Consider the following 20,684-nt stretch of genomic DNA (forward strand, 5'->3'; position numbering starts at 1 on the left):
GCCTTCAGAGCAGCCCTCCCTGGCTGAAGGTCTAGACACCGAATCAAGGAGCATGGTTAGCATCTTAGGGTGGATTCTGCTGAGAGCATCCTTCTCCCCACGGAAGACTGCTGGACTTAAGAGCTAGGCACAGGCTGGAGAAGCATGGCTAGCATCTTGGGACGGATTCGGCAGATAGCTTCCTTCTTGCTACCAAAGACTGCTGGGCTTCAGTAGCTATCTGCCAAACATGCCTCTCATGATACTGATGTCCCTGTGGTGAGGGTGGCTTCTGTTTTCCACAGTGTTCTTCTCAAATTCTCACTAGACATTATTCCACCTGATCTCGTCACCCCCCCTCTTTCCACTTTTCACTTATTCATCCAACTTTTGTAAATTACAGAGAAAACAGGGATTCCAATAATTCATTTAATACCCTAACTCCTACTTCCGGCTTTTTTTCAAAGTATCTGCTTTCGTGTTTCCCACATGAATTGTTGCTTGACCCTTCAAACTCTGACTCTGTCCCCATAGTGAGCACGTGATGCAATACCAAGAAGAAACTTCCTTCTCTGACTCCAGGACATTACAACACCACACCTTAAGGAGAAAATTCAAGCTCAGAAAAGGAATTCTGTTTCTAAGGATTTAAATTCTTATGCAAATTGTTCTACATTCTTGGTTTTACAAAGAGTAAATCCAAACTGGCAAAGCTTCTTAATCTTCAAGGGCAAAGGGGAAGAGCAGGAATGCAGAGCCAGGCAGAGTAGGGCCCATATGGTGGCTGAACACAGAAGAGGTTTTTCTGTTTTGTTTTGCTGTGTTTTGTTTTTGCAGTGAATTATATAGGCCGAGATGAGGTCAGTGCTACTCTGTCTTTTCTGTCTTTTGGAAAGGGCATTTTCAAATAGACCAGGGCTCAAAAATCTAGACTCTCGTGCTAAATTTGGAAGTTCTCTCCCTCTTCCTCCCTGCTCTGTGCAGCGCGTGCACGTGTGTGTGTGTGTGTGTGTGTGTGTGTGTGTGTGTCCTGCCTACCTGCCTGCCTGTTGCTATGCGCTTGGGTGTCTGCTTGTTTGCCTCTCTGTGTATGTCTGTCTCTCTGCCTCCCTCTTTTTCCCCTCTCTCCCTCTCTCCTTTCCTTCCTTTCCAGTTCTCTCCCTCCCATTCTTGTTCCCTCTTAGGATACCGCCTTTCCGCAGTTGCCACCTGTGGGGACATTCCTAAGTCACCAGACATTCCCTGAGTCTTGGAGCTCAGTGAGCCGACTGCCCCCTCTCTATCCCTCAGAGTCCTCCTAAGTGTCAGCGATTCCTGTCTCACTCTGCTTTAGAGCCTCAGACTCCGATGCAAACATTGACAAAGTCCCTCTTTATGAAGCCCAAGGACTTTTAGTACTCCCCGTCTATTCTTCCAGGCACAGTAAGCCATTTGCCACAATTTGTCAGCCCCAACTGAGACTTTTCTAGTCGACGAGCTATAACTACTACCATCTGTGGTCTCAGGAGCCCAGGCCCAGGAATCAAAGCCCTGGGTACCAAGCTCACCTGCCACCCGCTCGCTGTGTAATCTTGGGCAAATCGCCTGCTTTCTCGAGGTTGCAGATGTGGATGTAAGTGAACTCACCACACGGCATGGTGGCGGCACAGATGAAGCGTTGAACTGATGGTGTACAGGAATCCAGTTCAGCATAAAATGGGTTAAAGAAGGCTGTCCTGATTTATTTTCCTTTTGTCAGAGAAGAGTTACTTATTTAACCTCCAAAGAAGTCCCTTATTTATAAAAGTTTCCCTTTTTAGCTTTGTGTGGGAGGAGATGGAATTGTTTCTGACAAATGACCCGTAACTTTAAAAGTTCCTATTTTGAGGTTATGCATGATTTTCTAATAATACAATACTTAGCTTTAAGTGGCAAGACCTGGTTTCAGTAAAAGGCTGTTTGGAGCAGAGTATATATGAATCTGAAGGCCCCCTGGCAATCTTTATGCCATGGACTCCTGTTTCTCTTGTCTAATGTAAGCCAGCCTTCTGAAATGAGCAGTTCTAGTAAGTCCCAGGGCAAGAGAGAGATGCCAAAGCAATTACATTTATAGTAAATTCAGAAGAGAATGTGCGCAAGATAGGAAGCAAATCTCTATGGGCATCATTTCAAGGAAAGGCAATAGTTGGTCTCTGCCAACAACCCTTGGATGCCACCAGCATGGAGCAATTAGAGACGGGACAGACTCGCTGAAGCGAGAACCGCGCTGTGGCTAGCAGGCAAAACTTGAAGCCGCGAGGAGTCCGGTCAGGGTGGTTAGAGCCCTCGCGCTGCTTTGTGTTTACAGACCGTGATTCCTAACAGCGCTTCATTGTTTTCTGAAGCCTCCGATGAATTGTGTTATGGCTTGTCGAGAATTCCAGCCTCCAGGCACTGTGTCCCCAAAATCCGGGTCCATTTTAACTCTGTTGCGACCTTGCATCTATCAGTCCCACGGTGATCCAGATTCTAGAAAGAGAAGCTTCCAGTCGTTGACCATAGCTTTTACCTCGCAGTTTCTTTCAATCAACTGCACACTCGGTCTTTTCTCTCCATTCTCGCCATAGAATCTGCTCTCAAAGGTCACTGATGACTTCCTAACCCGCGCCCGTCATCTTTCTAGTCTGCCTACAGAATTTAACTCTATTGACCTTCCCCCATCTTCTTCAGGCTCTTCTCCCTGCCTTTCCCCTAGGTATCGCCTTTGCCCTCACGTTCCCAGCACTCCGTCTACAGCCTTTTCCTTTGCTTCGCACTTGTCACTTGGATGACGTCATAAACTTGTCGAGCTTGTGTGCGCGCCTGCCTCGTTGGTGGCCTAGTCAGAAACAGAAATCATGTCAGTATTTTGAGCATGAAAATTTTAGTATTTAAGAATGTATGGTATAGTAAAGGGGCAAACACAAGCTCTAAATCGTACAGAAGCACCAGCTCACTCGTACAGCAGGAGATGGCCTCCCTTGGGAAGAGTGTTGTTTCGGGTGTCATTAATTAAGATAGCAGTTACTTGCTGCTCTTACAGAGAACCCACAGAATGGTTAAAGCCATCTAAAACTCCGGTTCTAGGGGATCTGACACCCTCTTCTGGCTTCCACAGGTAACAGCACACACATAATGCTCATCCATAGATGCGGACAAAGCACATACACATAAAATAAATCTGGAAACAAAAACTAGACGGAAACTTTATGGCACTAGATTGGCAGCAATTTCTTAAATGTGAAACACACACACACACATACAGGCAACCAGAGGAAAACTAGATAGCTAGATAAACTGACTTTATCAAAATTGGAGCTTTCGGCCATCAAGCCCACAATCACTAATGTAAAAGGGTAACTCTCTGGATAGAATAGAATATTTGAAAATCATATCTGGTGTGATATGGATATTCATAATACAGAAAAATACTAAAACTCAACAATAGAAACACAAGTAACTGTATTCAAAAGTGAGCAAAAGACTAGAACAGATTTTTCCATAAATAAGATGGACAAATCATCATAAAATGGTGTTCAAAATCACTGGCCATAAGGGAAATACACATCTCAACCACAGAGAGATGCTACTTCCTGCCTGCGATGGGCGCTTGCTGAAGAGGTGGTGCCAGCAGGGTGTGTGAAACCTGAGAACTGTTGTACATTATTTGTAAGGATATAATATGCAGCCTCTATGGAAAACTGCTTGGCAGGCCTTCAAAAATAATGAAGTCCAGACTTATCAATTGCTATAGGGGTAGCAATTCTAGTCCAAAGTGTACATCTAGAAGAATTCAGAACAGGAATTTGTGTGCCAAGATTTATTGGAGCATTATTTACAGTAGCCTAGAGGTGGAAAAAGCTCAAGTATCCATCAATATATAAATAAACAGGGATGGTGTGTGTGTAAGGGTGTGTGTGTGTGTAAATAGCATTCAGCCTTAAGAAAGAACGAAGTTTTGATATGTGCTACAACAGGGATATCTTGACTACATTGTACTAAGTGAAATAATCCAGACGCCAAAGGACACACATAGTGTGATCGCTCCACTGATATGAAATACCTAGGACACATAAATTCATACCATCCGTGGAACAGACATTGCCAAGGACAAGGAGTTATTGCTTAATGGTTAATGGTTACTGTGCTGAATAATTGTAACGCCTTGGGAATAAATAACAATAATAATTACACAACATTTGAATGTATTAATATTACTGAATTGAACAGTCTAAAATATGAAAATGGCAGACTCTGTGTTATGTATGTTTTACATTTTTAGGGTCTGTAAGCAGATATCAAAGGCCTGATATCTGAGAAGGAGAAGAGAGGAGCAGAAAAGTACATGTCATGGCTAGTACTAAAATAGACAGGCAGGAGCTGATTCCGGGTAAAGGGGGAGAGAGATGGGCATGTATGACAGGGCTTGCCTGAGATCATGAGCAACTGGAAGCAATAGTTCCGAGATTAACTGAGACACACACCGAAGAACTGGTCTGAGGTGGTGGAGCAAAACCTGGTCTGTTGTAATTTCCTTGTATTTGAAATGCTGAAAGAAGAAACACTTGTGTGATTTGACTATGACATCGCCCCACTCCCTGAATGAGCCAACTTAAAAAACAAATGGCAGCCAGCATCTCCTGGCCACTTACAATATACAGGACACTGGTGTAACCATTCTGCATGCATCCGTTCAATCCTGACAACTGCCCTTTCAGACAATTTCCAGCATTTGACAAACATTATACTGAGCCCTGCCCATTGCATGACTTGCCATTCCCTACAAAGGGTGTTTCAGTGTTGTGGTCACCAAAAGGGCACCAAAAACAAAGCAGGATTCTCCACCTTATCCCTAACCAAAATCAAGGCAAAGGCTTTGACGGTGAACAGGAAAGGTAGCCATAGCCAGCAACATAAAAATGTGCATATTAATGGCTTTTTGGAAGCTCCAGGTACTGCAGCTCCAGAAGCAGAGTCTTCAGGCAGGCATCCCAAGTGGGAGCAATTCAATCACAGTGTCCTTATCAAAGTTCCCTGATCCCCAAGCCAGGGGTGAAACTGACAGAAGACAAGACATTTGTCGTTATTGTGGAAATCAACAAGCACCAAATCAAGCCAGCTGTGAAGCAAATCTGTGACACTGACGTGGTCAAGGTTGGGTTCAGGGGAAGCAGCTGGCCCTGGTTATGAGGCAGTGGCATTGTCCACAAAACTGAGATAACTGCAGGTGCTTCCAGCTGAATAACTGGTGTGGGAGAATTCTCTGTATTCTGTCAATCATGTTTTAAATAAACGCTGATTGGCCAGGCAGGAGGTGTAGGCGGGAAAACCAGATAGGAAGTGGAAATGATGCAAGGAGAGCAGGAGAATTCTGGGAAGGAGGAAGTTGATTCCTCCCACTCCTTCCCAGATCACTGAAGCAGCAAGATGTGAGCTGCCCCACTGAAAAAGGTACTGAGCCGCATGGCTAACATAGATCAGAAAAATGGGTTAATCAAGATGTGAGAGTTAGCCAGTAAGAAGCCTGACCTTAAAGGGCCAATCAGCTTTATAACTTACGGAGTCCTTTGTGTGATTTTTCTCTGGGACTAAACAGCTGGGGGGTCAGGCAGGACAGAAAAACCCCCCAACAAACAGGCCCCCTCATGTTACAAATAACATTTTCTGTTCACTATTAACAACAACAACAACAAAGGACTAGGAATGCACTCAGGGAGAGAGTGTGACCTGAGCATCTGTGAGGCCCTGGGTTCAAGCTCCAGCACGCACGCATACATGCACACACCTTTTCCTTTCAAACTTCAATATTTATTTCACTAAATAAATAATAAAAAGGCTATGGTCTCCTTCTGTCACCTCGCCTCACTTTCTAGATTGAAATTTGTTCATCCTCTTGTACGCCTTCAAATGTCACAGATTCTGCTAAGACCACCAACCTGCCTTCCTCAGAGTTTGTCATTTTCTCTTCTGTCCTCAGCTAGCGCTGTTCTACTTCCCCTTTTCCATTCTGGTGATAGATAATACATTCTGACTTGAAGCACGTTGCGTCGGAAAGGGTTATTTTCATCTTCCACTTCCAGGCAACTCTCCATTGCTGATGGAAGCCAGGGCAGGAACTCAAAACAGGAACTGCAGCAGAGACCCTGGAGGGATGCAGCTCCTAGCTTACCCTCTGCATCATGCTTACCTAGCCTTCACGACACCCCAAGCCCACTTGCCTAGGAATGGTGCTTCCCACAGTGGACTGGGCCCTTCCACATCAATCGTCAATCACATCGGACTCTCAGAGGTATGGCCTCAGGCCAATCTTACTGATGTAATCCTTATATGCAGGGTCCCTCTTCTTGTTGACAATGACAGCGAACCAGGTCAAACCTGCTGTGTCTAGAAAAGATGGCGTCAGAGGTGTCTTCCCATTAGAAGTGTTGGCTCCTGGTGAGCAGAGGCTATCTTCTTCTCTTAGGCTTTGGATTTTCATCCATACTTCTTAAAACCTCTCTCCTTGGATGTGTTTTTATTTCCAGTTGTATTTTCCATACAATAGATTGTAGATTTCTTTTTTAATAAATGGGCAAGCTGAACTTTACAAAGGGATGTGCGACCAACGTTGTAGAGAAAGTCCTTTGTAGCTCAGGAGCAGAACCCAGACCTGCCATGGCTCAGTTGTCTCTCTATCCTGCATACCTCTCTACTCCTGTCTTTTCTATCTAGTTCTGCAAAAACAAAATTTACTTTGCTGCCTTAGTTGGGGTTACTGTTGTTATGGTGAAACCCCATGACCAAAAGCAAGTTAAGAAGGAAAGGGTTGCTTTGGCTTACACTTCATATTGCTGTTCCTCATCCAAGAAAGTGAGGACACAATCAGAACCTGGAGGCAGGACTCATGCAGAGGCCATGGAGGAGTGCTTCTTACTGGCTTGCTCCTTATGGCTTGTTCAGCCTGCTTTCTTACAGAACCCAGGATCACCAGTTCAGGGAGAGCCCCACCCACCATTAACTGGGCCCTCCTTCATTGACCGTGAATTAAGCAAATGCCTTTCAGCTAGCCAGAACACTTACCAAGTCACCTACACTCCATGAAGAGGAACATCCTGATTTTTTTTATCATTTAAAATTTGAAGCTAGAAACGCTGGGAGATTTGGGCCTCCCTTCTTTCCCATGCTCTCTAGTGTCCTGACTACTCTATGAGCTCCACCACAGAGGAGATGGATTCCTTTTCTCTCCTCTCTGTGACCAGCAGAACCTGAGCATAGCAGGTTCTTAATAGTTGAGTGAATGATGAACCCATTATTTCATTTAGAAGGCCCCAAAGCTATTAGGAGTAATTAACAAACCAAGGTTCTTGTTTGTTAAGCTTAGCATTTCTGTCTATTTAACATCCAATAGACTGCCTTATTCTCTAGGCAAAAATAAGTAAATAAAAACAATTTTAGAATGGGTGACCAATGCTACATCTATTAATCACTTTACTACTTGATATTTATTCTACTTTCCTCCTCTCTGTTCCATTTCTCCCCTCTCTTTTCTTCTTGTCATCTTCTCCTTCCCCCTCTCCTTTCCCTTTCTTTTTCCTCCTCCTCATTTCTCTCCTCCTCCTCCTCCTTCTCTTCTTCTTCTTCCTCTTCTTCTTCTTCCTCCTCCTCCTCTTCCTCTTATTCTTTTCTCTCTTCTTCCTCCTCTTTCTCTTTTCCTTTCCCTTTCTCCTTCCTGTTTTCATCTTCCTCCTCCTCCTCCTCTTTTTCTTCTCCTCCTCCTCCTTCCTCTCCTTCTCCTCCCCTTTTTCTTCTTCCCCTTCCTCTTCTTTTCCTTTCCCCTTCCTCTTCTTTTCCTTTCCCTTTTCTTCTTCTTCCTTTTCCTTTTATTCTCCTTCCCCCTTTCTTCTTCCTCTTCCTCTTCTTCTCCTTCTTCCTCTTCTACTTCCTCCTTCTCCTCCACAGCAAGGACTTACTTCGTAGCCTTGACTCGTCTCAAATTCACAGAGATCTGGCCCATGCCAAGATCTCTCCTATATCTTGCTTTGTTTTTAGTTTGTTTTGTTTTTGATACAAGATCTCTGGTATACCATGACATTCTTCAAACTCAAAAATTTGTAGCTGAGGAAAACCTTGCTCTTATGATCCCCCTTTTTCTACCTGCTGGAACTATACCTGGACAGGTGTGTCTGCCTCCACCTCTGGAATGCTGGAACTACAGGTGTGTGCCACCACACCTGCTACTGAGGATAGAACCTGGGGCATACCAGGCAATCGCTGCACCAACTGAGATCCATAAAAGCTTCTGGGGGTGGGGTGGGGATAAATGCCTGTTGAACTTGAACCTGACTCATTTTGTATAACTACAAAAAGCCTCTTCTCTCTACCTTTTCCTAGCCCTTATCCCACAGGGTCATATTTCTGTGCCCTGCCATTCATCTTGATTCCCTTCTCCCTGGTTTTCACCTTCTTCCTACTCCTGCCTAGTCAAGTACCACTTCACTTGTCTAATCCTTCTAAGCCTTCCTCCAGATCCCTTGGTGCAATTTAATAATATCAAGCCCTGGAACTGGATGTCAAAGGAATGAAGGCTAAAAGTGATGTCCTCTCTCACAGATTTATGCAATAGTCCATGTCCTAGATTTGAGGTAGGTGTGTGTGTGTGTGTGTGTGTAAACTGCCTTACTTTCAGCCACAGTGTAGAAGCTCAAACCAAATAAAATCATTTATAAATACTAACACCTACAGTCTATAAGCCTTTATTCTGTTTGGATTCTGTTCACCTTCTTTTTCATGAAACTGTGCTTGTGAATAAAAGGAGACTCAGAAGACGTATGTCCAGAGACTGCAGATTCAGGGACAAAGGGAAAGGAGGAAGTGAGCATGGCCGGGTGTTAGTCTTGTCCCAGCTGTCTACCTTGTCCTGTCCTGAACTCTCAGAATCTCCTCTCTGGCACAGCTTTGTGCTGGAATTTACACAGATGTAGACAATTACGCCTTTGAAACTTAAAATTTGACTTGCAAAGCAGTTTATTCCGTTGTCTACACAGCTGCCATTTGAGGAAAAGTTTAGAAAATTCAAGAGTTTAGAAAATGGTGCCCCCATCCCTGCCAGAGACCTTTGGGGCTCATAACTTCTGGAAACAAAGCGGACACTCTCTGGGAGGGTTGGTTGTATCCCCCGGCTGAACAGGCAGAGTCACCACGCCTGTCCCTAGCTTGGAATGCCATCTCTTTCCTCCATTTCTAAGAGCAGAGTCCTGAGGATGGGCAAGTTTGAATGTCAACCATGTGAGAAAGCCTCTCCGGTGGCAAAGTGGTTGCAAATATAAAAACAGCTGCTTCCCCCTCGTAAATGCAGTTTGGAGCACTTAGATTTCCTCAGAGGGAAGAGTCGCACCATGGAAGTGACGTCAGCGTATGCTTTGCAAACCCTTCTCTAACAAGACTGCATCAGGGGAATGTAGGGCCCAGCGGTTAAAAAAAAAAAAAAAAAACTTCTCAGGGTGCTATTAGGCTGTTATTCAGGTGACAGAAAGTTTCAGAAAGGTGACACACTGGACGCAGAGGAGAACATACATAAAACCAGAGCTTTTTAGATTGAGCTGTGCTCAACACAGTAAAAGCACACTGGGCCCAGTAGAGATGGCTGATGGCTGAAGACAGAGGCTCAAAAGTTCCAGGGTGGTCTGAGATATAAAGCAGGGTACTGCCCATCACACACACACACACACACACACACACACACAAAGGTGACAGCGAAGGTGAAATCTAACTCTTTGTGTTCCTATTTTACTAAAGAAGTACAAGTGTGCATTATCACACATAATGAAAAATGGATTTACAAAAACCTTTTTTTCCTCTCTTGCCCTTCCTCCTTTCAAAATCACAGAATAAAGTCTACCCTTAGTCCTTTTTTCCAAAAGATGAAGCTAATATTTTCTTTAATTGATGATCAACTAGCCGTGCTTTGATGAGAAATCAAGTTCACTCTTATGAACCCCTGTGTTGGCAGAGACTACTCGTTTGTTCCCTGATCATCCTGACACAAAATAATCACACAGAAACTATATTTTTGCAATGTTTGGCCAATAGCTTAAGCATATTTTTATTTAGTTCTTATATTCTAAATTAACATGTATTCATTAATTTGTGTATCGCCACATGGCTGTGGCTTACTGGCAAGGTTCCAGCATGTCTGTCTCCTGCAGGCAGCTACATAGCTTCTCATTGACTCCACCTACTTTCTCCCAGCATTCAGTTTAGTTTTCCCACCTAGCTCTATTCTGCTCTATCACAGACCAAAGCAATTTCTTTATCCATTAACCAATAAAAGCAACACATATACAGAAGGACTTCCCACACCATTTCTTCTTTTCTGTTCAAATAAAAAGGAAGGTTTTAATTTTAACATAGTAAAATTACATATAACAAAACAGGTGTCAAGCATGAATTGCAGTTACAATATTTATATCTACATTAACTTTTATCATAACTAAGGGAAACTATAATTATAATTATCTATTTTTCAACTCCATCAAAGACTCAGAAGGATATAATATCACCTAAGTAAAAAGGAAATTTTTACTTTGAAAAAGCAACTTTGAAAACTCTAGAATTGACAGAGACATCTTGCTACCTGAATAGTCACCTAAAGTTCTTCTGTAATGTTGTGGGCATCCATCTTCAGTCTATGGGCCCATAGTATCTGGAAGACTTTTTCATGAAGCAGAAAATTTCAAGATAGTTCTGTCTATATTGTCAATTTGTCGGTCACTTTCTTCTGTGTCCTGCAGAATATCTGGAAGACTCTTTCATAAAGCAGGAACCCCAAAGAACTGCCTTGCCTTCTTTAGGCAACTTCAGCAGTCAACCTGTTGATGGGGGCTGCTCATTCATTCTTGGATGCCCAGACCTGAAATAATCACTCAGAGGCTATATTATTTGCAATACTGTTTAACCAGTAGCTTAAGCATCTTTCTAGCTAGCTCTTATATCTTAAATTAACACATTTCTATTAATCAGTGTATCACCATGTGGCTGTGGCTTTACCAGGCAAAGATCTGGCATCTGTCTCCTTTGGCAGCTACATGGATTCTCTGTGGGTCCTGCAAGTCCAGTCAAGCAGTTCAGGCAAAAGAAGTTTCTTGCCCAAATGCTAACAAACTGCATGAGGAGCCTCTTTGATGCCCATCATTCTCTTGAAGTAGACTGGTGCTGCCAGGAGCAGACATGCCTCATTGTTGAGAAAAAACTAAGTTCTTAAAATATTTAAATACCACATTCTCTGGGTCTTTGAAAGGTTTGAAGAATACCTACCCATCTGAAATATATCACTGTACATCTAGAAAACCTAACTAACATGACTACAAAATTGACTATTATAGATGACTATCTATGAACCTGTATTTCTTAATTATACATTACATTTTTAAATGAATTGCACAAACACAATGCCTTAATCAAGAGTAGAACTATACATATTACAAAATTGACCTTAAATTTGTATCAATAAACCAAGATCCATACCAAGGCAAATCTCTATAGCATATCCCCCTTTAAACAAACATTTATAAACGATATTTGGGAATTTGGGCATAGTTCTCTCCAAACTACTTCCTGCTTTTTGTTGAGTGGTGTAATTTTAGGGTTCATGGAGATCTTTAAGGGATCTTGGTGCACCAAACCACATTAATCTGGAAGGAATCCATAGGTTCTCATTCTCTGTGGAAACAAGAGAAGAACCTCTTTTCCAAAGCAGCAAATCCTTAGATCCAAATTTTGAAGTCAAGATACCTTTAAAATATATATGTTGGTTTAGCTTAGCAGTCTATACAATAAAATATCTCTTTGTATTTAGCTCATTTACAGTCAAAAAATTCAAAGAAAACACAATAATATACATAATCTAGACTCTCTGTGTATTTCCATTTTTATTTGGCTTATTTTTCTTACTGTACTCTATTATTTTTTAACAAGTTTAATATTTATTTTACTATCTTATTCCTTTAACCTATGACTGACTGTACTCTTTTATATTATAACTGTGTTACCCATTTAGAAGTCTTTTTTATCTGAATCTGTCTTTATTGAACATCTGTAATCATTTTCTGACCAGGACCACTTTTAAAAAAATGCTAAGTGGGCATGGCTAGATCAACTCTGCAGTCCTGCCTGTTGGCTCCACCCAGTTCAACATGGCAGAGGCCTGTTTGCTGCTTCTGAGAGCCATTCTCACAGTCCCATTTTCAGTTTCACAGTGGGTCTATGCTGCCATTAAGGAAGTTGTAGCACTCTACTCACAGCTCCATTTAAATGCTCCACAGCCAGACCTTCCAAAAGAGTTAGAGCCCTTTGTACTGCTGAACCAGGAAGCTGATGTTTTTTTAAAAGAAGCTGAGCAGTTTTTGCTGCGCTTCCCTTGCAAACAGAGTCTATCTGAAAAACTGCAGTTAACAAGAAGCTGTGCTTGGCTCCCATTTTTGTGGGTCTTGAAGCCTTTATTTTTAACTTTCTTAGACTTTACGTAAAGATTCTTGCCCTACTACAGGCTATGGTGATGGTGCCAGCAGAGGATTGTTGGACACTCCAAGAAGGACACTACAATGATCTGCCCCTGTCCAGCCTCCACATCTGTCGCTGTTTCTGCTCTAAATATTTCTTCATTATTTCCCTTTATTTACCCCTATATCATATTAAGATGATAACTGGAAATAATTGTATTATGAAATGTGTATATAATCGTCAGCTAGGATAGTTAATCCTCTCAGATTTAATTTACCATTTAGGAGAAGTGCTAACCTATGACAACAGCCAATTGCAGCTAAACTGGAACCAGAGGTCCCTAAAACCTGCTCAGAGCTGTGGAATGCTGGAGGACTCCTTTCCTTAATCATACACCTTAACCATACACCTGCCTGGACTCTCTCCCCACTGGGAGGGTAACGGTAGAGGTGCTTAAAGTAGAATCTAAGCAAGAAAACACTCTCATTGTAGAAGTCAAGGGTCTACCCGACTCCCTCTGCCACACCATCAAAAACTAACTTGGCTGCAACAAGCTTCAATTTTGCCTTTTGACAATGTCATGTTCTTCCACCTAGACTATGTTATATTGTATGTCCTCATTTTTCTAGACAAACTGCATATACATTCAAGGTGTCTTTCTAGTAGCGTCATCAAAAAGATAAACTGAGGGAGACCTTGATCCATCCCAGGATTGTCAGGAGGGTAATGACACAGCCCCATGCTTGATGTGTTCTTCCTGCTACAGATTCGGAACCTGGCAGCAAACTTATGTGTGGACAGCAAGCATGGAGCCATGGGGACAGAGCTGAGGCTGGACGTTTGTGTCAAAGATGGTTTGGAAAGGACGTGGTCTCATGAGCAGGTGAGTGTAACATGAAGGGGCCTGCTTGTTGGGGTTTCTGTCCTGCCCGGTACCCCACAACCAACAAGCCCCAAAGAAAATTACACAGAGATCTCCATAAGTTATAAAACTGATTGGCCCATTAGCTCAGTCTTCTTATTAGCTCTTAAAGCTTATACTAACCCATTATTCTTATCTACGTTAGCCACATGGCTCAGTACCTTTCTCAGCTGGGCAGGTTACATCTTGCTTCTCGGTGGTCTGGGCAGGAATGGCAGAGGGAGCTTCCTGTTTCCCAGAATACTCCTATTCTCATCGTCCTGCCTCTACTTCCTGTCTGGTTGACCCACCTATACTTCCTGTCTGGTTGACTCACCTATACTTCCTGCCTGGCCAATCAGCATCTATTTAAAACATGATTGACAGAATACAGACAATTATCCTGCACCAGATGAGTCAGAAATCACAGGACTGGAGGCTAGTGGGGAGCTGAGGATAACAGGGAAGGACAGAATGGAAAGAAGTCTCTGGTGGCACATTTGGGACTTGGGTGAAGTCATGGTTTGTCGACAAGCAGAACCCTAGTTAGTGAACATGGCCCATTTCTGCTTCTGTCCCTTACCAAAGGAATTGTGATAATCGACCAAGACAGTGGTTAAAATACATTTCAACTTGGGGATCAAGAATTGGTGTCATAGCTCAGCCAGGGAAGTGCATGCACACGTGAGAACTGGAGTTTGGTCTTTTAGAACCCACATTTTCGAGGTTGAGCATGTGGACATGTGTTTGTAATCTCAGGCCTGGTGAAACAGACACTGACAGATCAACGGGGATTGCTAGACCACCAGTCTAGCCTACATGGTGAGTTTCAGGCCAGTAAGACTGTCCAAGGGAAAGGTAGACAGCAGCTGAGAAATGATACTTAAGGTTGTCCTCTGACCTCAACACTCATATGCATGTCCACACGTATGTACAGACACCCCCATACACACACACACACACACACACACACATACACACCACAAACAAAAAAAAAACCCAAAACTTTAGAATGAGAGTTGAATGTGACTTGAGAGCAGAAAGGCAGCTATTTCGAGGACGGTGGTGATCAGTAATAAGGAGCTAAAACCGTGAAGAGAGAAGTGGGCATGGGGATAAATGAAAGCAAAATAAGCTTAGTTATTTAGCTCAGTAGTAGAGTCCCTGGCTTCTGTCCTCAGCTCCAAACAAAAAGAAAAAGAACAAAGTCTGTGGAAAACAGCACAATGAGGCCCTTTGTTCTGTGTGCTGACCTTTGCTTGTATGTGCTCCTGGGTACGTGTGGGTGCTCACACCTAGGCACATGCATGGAGGCCAGAAGAAGGCACCACATTTCCTCCTCCAGCACTTGCCACTTGTTTTTTTTTTGGGGGGGGGTCTCCCCAGATTCTGAGGCTAGCATTTTCTCCTAGGCTGGAAGTCAACAAGCCCTAGCAGCCCCTGTGTCTCTGCACACTCCCTCAGAGATGGAGGCACAGGCGCAGGCCTGTGCAGGACTCTGGGGTCCATACTCTGGCCCTCCAGGCTGTGTAAGAAGACCCCTTAACCACTGAGCCCTCTCTCCAGCCCTTTCATAGTAACTCTGAAAACCAACTTAAAAAAAAAGAGGAAGTAAACTCCTTCAGTGTGACCTCAGCTTACTGACTTCCCACAGCAGCGGTTTTCAAAACAAACCTGGAGAGCGTTAGGGAATTCATGCAACAAAATCTTCTAGTAAAGGTCTCTGTTTTGTGTTTGAGACTTCATCTAACTTTAATTCTCCCCCCTGGCTGTGTATCAAAAGTAATGCATGGACATCTTGTTGCAATTGCAGTTTTTAGTCATGCATGTGAAGGACTACCCAACATAGACTTCATAGGATGTGTGCTGACAATGACGCATTGATGCATCATTGTGATCGAGAGACATTTTGGGGTAGCTCCAGTTAAGGAAAGTGTGACTTATAATCTAATTTACAGCCTAGAAGTCCCTAGAAAAGGTCTCTCCCAAAACTGGGTTACCTGTGAAAGAGCAATGACAGTGTGGGGAACTGTACGCCCCTTCGGGGTTTCAATTTTGAATAATGTCATATTTCAGTTAGGAAATATAGGATGATTTCCATGGATTCCACAAGAGTCAATAGCTGTTGTCCAAGTTACAAAGAAAACAGCTGATACATATAGCGGAGGCCTTTCTCCAGCCTCCTTCTCTGTGCAGAAGGGAAAAGCCCCAGTCAGGGCAGTGTTTTGCTCATGGTCTTCTGTTTCTCAGAACGGATCATAGTAACTGTCTATGTAACTGGAAAACAAAAGGAATCAGCAAGCATTGTCCCTGCCGGCATGACTGTAGTGCTACAACTATATTCCTCAAATGTCCGCCTTGAACCCGGACCAGGGACAGGCTCGGCTGGAGCATCCTTGTGCTTCGTGTGTGCCTAGAACCTGGACCAGGGGCCGGCTGAGCTGGAGCACCCTTGTGTTTGTGTCTGCCTTGAACACTGACCAGGAGCAGGCTCGGCTGGACATCTTGGGCTTTAGGGAGCTTCTTTAGCTTATGCACACATCCACAAAAGAATCTTGACCAAAATGAGCCACTGAGCAATGACCCCACCCTACCTAAGGTCCTTAAGGAGTTGTAAAAGTACACTTCTCCCTCTTTTTTCTTGTTGCTCCTCCTCCATACTGGATTGCAGTCAGAGCATCGGGATGCTGGGAAAGCAGCAAGTTCCCAAACCAGTCAAGGATAAACCCCATCAAAGAACACCAACATCTTCTGAAACCCTCTAACCAGTTACTTATCCAGTGATGTCCTAGAAAGATAGAAGGCCTTAGAGCCAGGCCAACATGGATTTCACTTTAAGCCAAGCAGCCTTGATCAATCCTTTTAGGCCAGAGGTTCTCCATCATTAAATAAGGGCAACAATCCCTACCTCCTATATGGGGTCTTCTGAGAAGAAATGATGCCTGAGACGTAACTTTAACTCCCACATGAAGTCAACACAGTCACTGCACTTTTCCTTCTGTCTTCTCTCTCTCTCTCTCTCTCTCTCTCTCTCTCACACACACACACACACACACACAATGCACACACACATGTATGCACACACACGCACATGCATGCATGCACACACATGCACACACGTAAACATACACATGCATACACACAAACACACATAAACACATACACATGCATACACACACGCAAGCATACACACACACACATGTGAACACACACATACACACATAAACATACACACACAAACACATAAACATACACACACACCACTCTCTCAGGTTCAAGGTTGCTGCAACATGGATGCACTGATCCTTTCCCTACATAGTCGTTCACTCCAACATATCGTGCAGGGTGGACAATTATCAGACATTCTGAAGTTCTAGTATGTGGCAAGAACTACAGTGTGAGACGGGAGCTCCCTGCCTTCCTCCTCCTCTGTGTCGGACAAACGCTGCCGGCTGCTGCCGAGCTAGTCTATCAGTAAGACTAGCATTTGGAGCAGTTAGAAAGAATGGTCTCTAAAATTAAAGAGGGAAGCTATAAAGGAAAACTTAGTCCTTTGGGCTAAATTTATCTGCTTTTCTCAGCCCAAGCAGAAAGCAAACTTAGATAGCTTATGGGGATACACGTCTGAATACCTGACCCGTGTTTAATATTCCTAAACAGGAAAATTCCAGAATGGAGTATGATCTGTCCCGACTTTATTTGATATGTTAAAAATTAATACAAACAAACTGAAGTATATTGCATACTTTTATTGATTGTTCATTATTTACCTTACACTAAACTGCAAAAATCTATGGCATGCAATTTTTTAAATGGTCACCAGAGGGCAGCACTAGACAGGAAGAAAAACCACAGGCGGGGGGGGGGGGGAAATGTGTGTGTGTGTGTGTGTGTGTGTGTGTGTGTGTGTGTGTGTGTGTGTGTGTGTGTATTTCTCTGCAGTTAATACAGCTCTTTAGGATTTCCGGTCTCTGGAGACCTAAGGCTGGAACTACGCGGAGATTAAAGGTTGGTGGGTGGAGAAACTTGAATCTGTGTCACCATATACGTACTGACTTAGTACAGGTAAGTTCATTTCACACTAATTAATGTAAGCCTCATTCGATGTTTTACTTAAAGACTTGTAAGGTATAATTGACTCTTTTACGTTTATATTAAAACTCCTGGATGAGAAGAACATCAGGCCAGGAAAATTATAGATATTCGTTTTTGCTCCAAAGCAGTCACACTGACTGAATGAATAAACAGACTTGTTACAAAGGCAACAAAGAAAGGTCCGCTGAAGGCCGCCTTTCTATGGGAAAGAGTTTGCTGCAGAACGTTATTCAGGACTAATCCGGCTTCTGTGAAGGAAGCAGGCGTATGATTCATCCTTCCGGGGTCGTCTGCTGAGCTGTTTGATACCACCCTAGCATTGTGTGCTGGCTCCCAGTGTCCTCTAGGGAACCAGAGAGAAAAATTAAAATAGATCTAATAAGAGCGGAAGATGTGATGTGGGAGGCGACTCCCCAACTCCCGCTATGCGTATGGGGCGGGGGTGGGAGGGGGCGGACGAGAGGAGGCGAGACCTGGCCTAGTTTGGCTGTTCTCTCCGCAGGCCCAGCAGCAGGCTCTGGGCTCTTGCAGGGAGGAAGCTTTGCAGGCCTTCCTGTCCTGCTGAGAAAGCAGACTTTCTCTTTCCAACAGTCTAGAGCGGAACACAAGCAAACAGAAATCCAAACAAGTCAATGCGTGCAGAGAAAGGACACACGCCTTTCGTTGGGGATAAACAATCTCAGTGTACATCCTGAGGAGTACACACTGTAGGGAGAAACGTGTTATAACTCGGATTTCTGCAAACACCCTAACAATGAAATGAAATATAACTGCCCACTGAGAGGGAAAAAATATCTTTCAATTGTCTCATCGGGTTGCCAGATTAAGATAAGTGTATTTGCAGCTCCGATCTGGAGATTTTATTTGTATAATATAATACAGTTCAGACCCGGGAAATGTATCACACACCGCGCAAATATGAAAGCAAAGAAATAGGTTATGACTCAAAGTCTATATTTTAAAGTGTTGCTCAAAAGAAGAAAGGAAGAAAACTGACAACCATTTACTTTTAAAAGAATGATTTGGGTTTGAAAAGAAAACAAAAAGCATCGTGGGCTTTTATTAAGAAAATCTAGAGCCGGGTGGTGGTGGCGCACGCCTTTCATCCCAGCACTGGGAGGCAAAAGCAAGCAGGTCTCTGTGAGTTTGAGGCCAGCCTGGTCTACAAGAGTTAGTTTCCAGGACAGGTTCCAAAGCTACAGAGAAACCCTGTCCTGAAAAAAAGGAAAAAGAAAAAAGAACAAAGAAGGAAGGAAGGAAGGAAGGAAGGAAGGAAGGAAGGAAGGAAGGAAGGAAGGAAGGAAGGAAGGAAGGAAGAAAGGAAGAAAGAAAGGAAGGAAGGAAAAAAATCTAAAATCTAGATACTACATACTTCCGACTAGTAAGAACCACCCAGGAGGTGGAGGCAGATGTGGATGTCACCGAAGTCCTGAACAGTAAGGTGTTTTCTCAATGCGTCTGCTTACTTCTGCTCTGGAGAAAATATGTCTAATTAATGATCTGTTTGACATGACCATTGGGGAAGACAAACGGCAACCATAAACATTTCAAAGACATAAGAGAGGGGAAAATAATAGTTATTGGAAGGTGGCATAATTTGAAGATTTATCACCCAGGGTCCAGGATTGCAATCACCAGACAATAATAGCAAGAATAATGCAGAAAACCTTATGAAAATTCCCTTCCAGCAATCAATCTACAAATGTAAGAAAGATCATCACCCTGCAATAGCAAACCCAGAAGCAGGAAACAAAAGTCGCCTGAGTGTGCCCAGATACAACTGTGAGAGTAGATGATGTCTGAGAGACAGAGTCGCTGTCACGCGGGCGTTATTTGGGCCTTAACGGATCCATTTAATGAAAAGCAGGGGGAAATGGAATGAAAGAAGCTGGGACACTTGAGGCCGAAGTCACATCTGTCAAATGAAGGTCTTCCTTGGGTGGGAGTTACAATTCCTTTCATCTGTAGGCTTCTGCATATATAAAGGTGAAGACATAGAGAGAAGAGCAAGGCACATAGTCCCACCCCCTGCCGTGGAGAGAGACAGTTTTCTCTAAGAGTGTAGCCCCTGGTAAATGGACCACTCTCACTCTGGTGGAAGACTGTTTGGGTGGTGGGGCAGGGGGGATCTAGGAGGAGGAGGAGGAGGAAAAACAAAGAAGAGAACAAGAATGCCAGAGAGAGGGGGAGGAAAAGAAAGAAGTAGCTGAATAGAAACATGGGAGTAAGCAGAGTCCTTCCACACAGCCTCCGCTCCAGCTCCTACCTCCAAGCTCCTGTCTTGAGTCCTGTCTTACCCTCCCCTCAATGATGAACCTGTAACCTATAACCACATGAACGCTTTTCTCCTGAAAGTTAAACAAGTGAATAAACGTTTTCAAAAGTCTAGCTGAGTACGAGAGGCAAGAGTGTGGGCAACGTGAACAAGGAGGTTGGCAGGCGGTAGGGGCACAGATCACGGAGTGTGCTTCCCTTGAAGTACAAGGACGTGAGTTCAAGCCCCAGAATCCACTTTAAAGGCCAAGTTTAATGGCACACACACTTTTAATCCCAGTACTGAGGAAGTGAAGCACTCGTGAGGAACCCTGGAGCTCACTGGTTGTCAGTGTAGCCAATGCAGCAAGTCCCAGCCAAGGAGACACCTTGACTTTAAAACAAAAGTATACAGTGACTAAAGAATATTACCTAAGATTGTCCTCTGACCTCTGAACCACCATAAGCGCATGTGCGTGCATGCAAACACATGTGCTTGTACACACACACACAAAGAAAGAGAGAGAGAGAGAGAGAGAGAGAGAGAGAGAGAGAGAGAAGAATGTGGGAACGGAAGCAGTTTATTACAGTAGTCCAGACAAGAGATCTTGAGAAAAAGATTTGTGAAGATTCAAAAGGGTAAAACTAATTCTAGAAATGCTTATGAGATCAAAGTGGCAAGTTGGGCCGTAGTCGTATAGTCATTGCCTAGTGCACGCGAGGCACTGGGCTCCACCACCAATACACAAAAGATGAGGCACAGTAATAAGACTTGACAAGTCATTAGATGAGGAAAGTAAAAGAGGCAAAAGTTCAAAGACTTCATGGCTGACAAGATGAATGACTGAATGACGTTACCTCCAACTAGAATAACTCAAAGGAGAACAAGCTAGCCAAGACAAGACAATCCAGCAAGTGTAGGATAGGATGAGTTTGATGGGTCTCCTAGGAGACACAGTGGGAAAATCCTCCCAGGGGCTAG

The 20,684-nt window shown here is 43.6% G+C and overlaps 1 protein-coding gene across 2 annotated transcripts in view; it reads left to right on the forward strand.

The window, feature by feature from the left end:
- The window catches only part of Galntl6 (polypeptide N-acetylgalactosaminyltransferase like 6), a 1,135,405-nt gene that overhangs the window by 1,093,659 nt on the left and 21,062 nt on the right, over positions 1 to 20,684 (forward strand). For both annotated transcript variants that reach the window (XM_048455743.3, XM_085680327.2), the window contains one exon: positions 13,220 to 13,336. In XM_048455743.3, the coding sequence (XP_048311700.3) occupies positions 13,220 to 13,336 (117 nt within the window). The remainder of the gene's footprint in view (positions 1 to 13,219; positions 13,337 to 20,684) is intronic.

The sequence above is a fragment of the Myodes glareolus genome, chromosome 23, assembly GCF_982192425.1.
Source record: "Myodes glareolus chromosome 23, mMyoGla1.1, whole genome shotgun sequence".
In the NCBI taxonomy this organism is placed as follows: Eukaryota; Metazoa; Chordata; class Mammalia; order Rodentia; family Cricetidae; genus Myodes; species Myodes glareolus.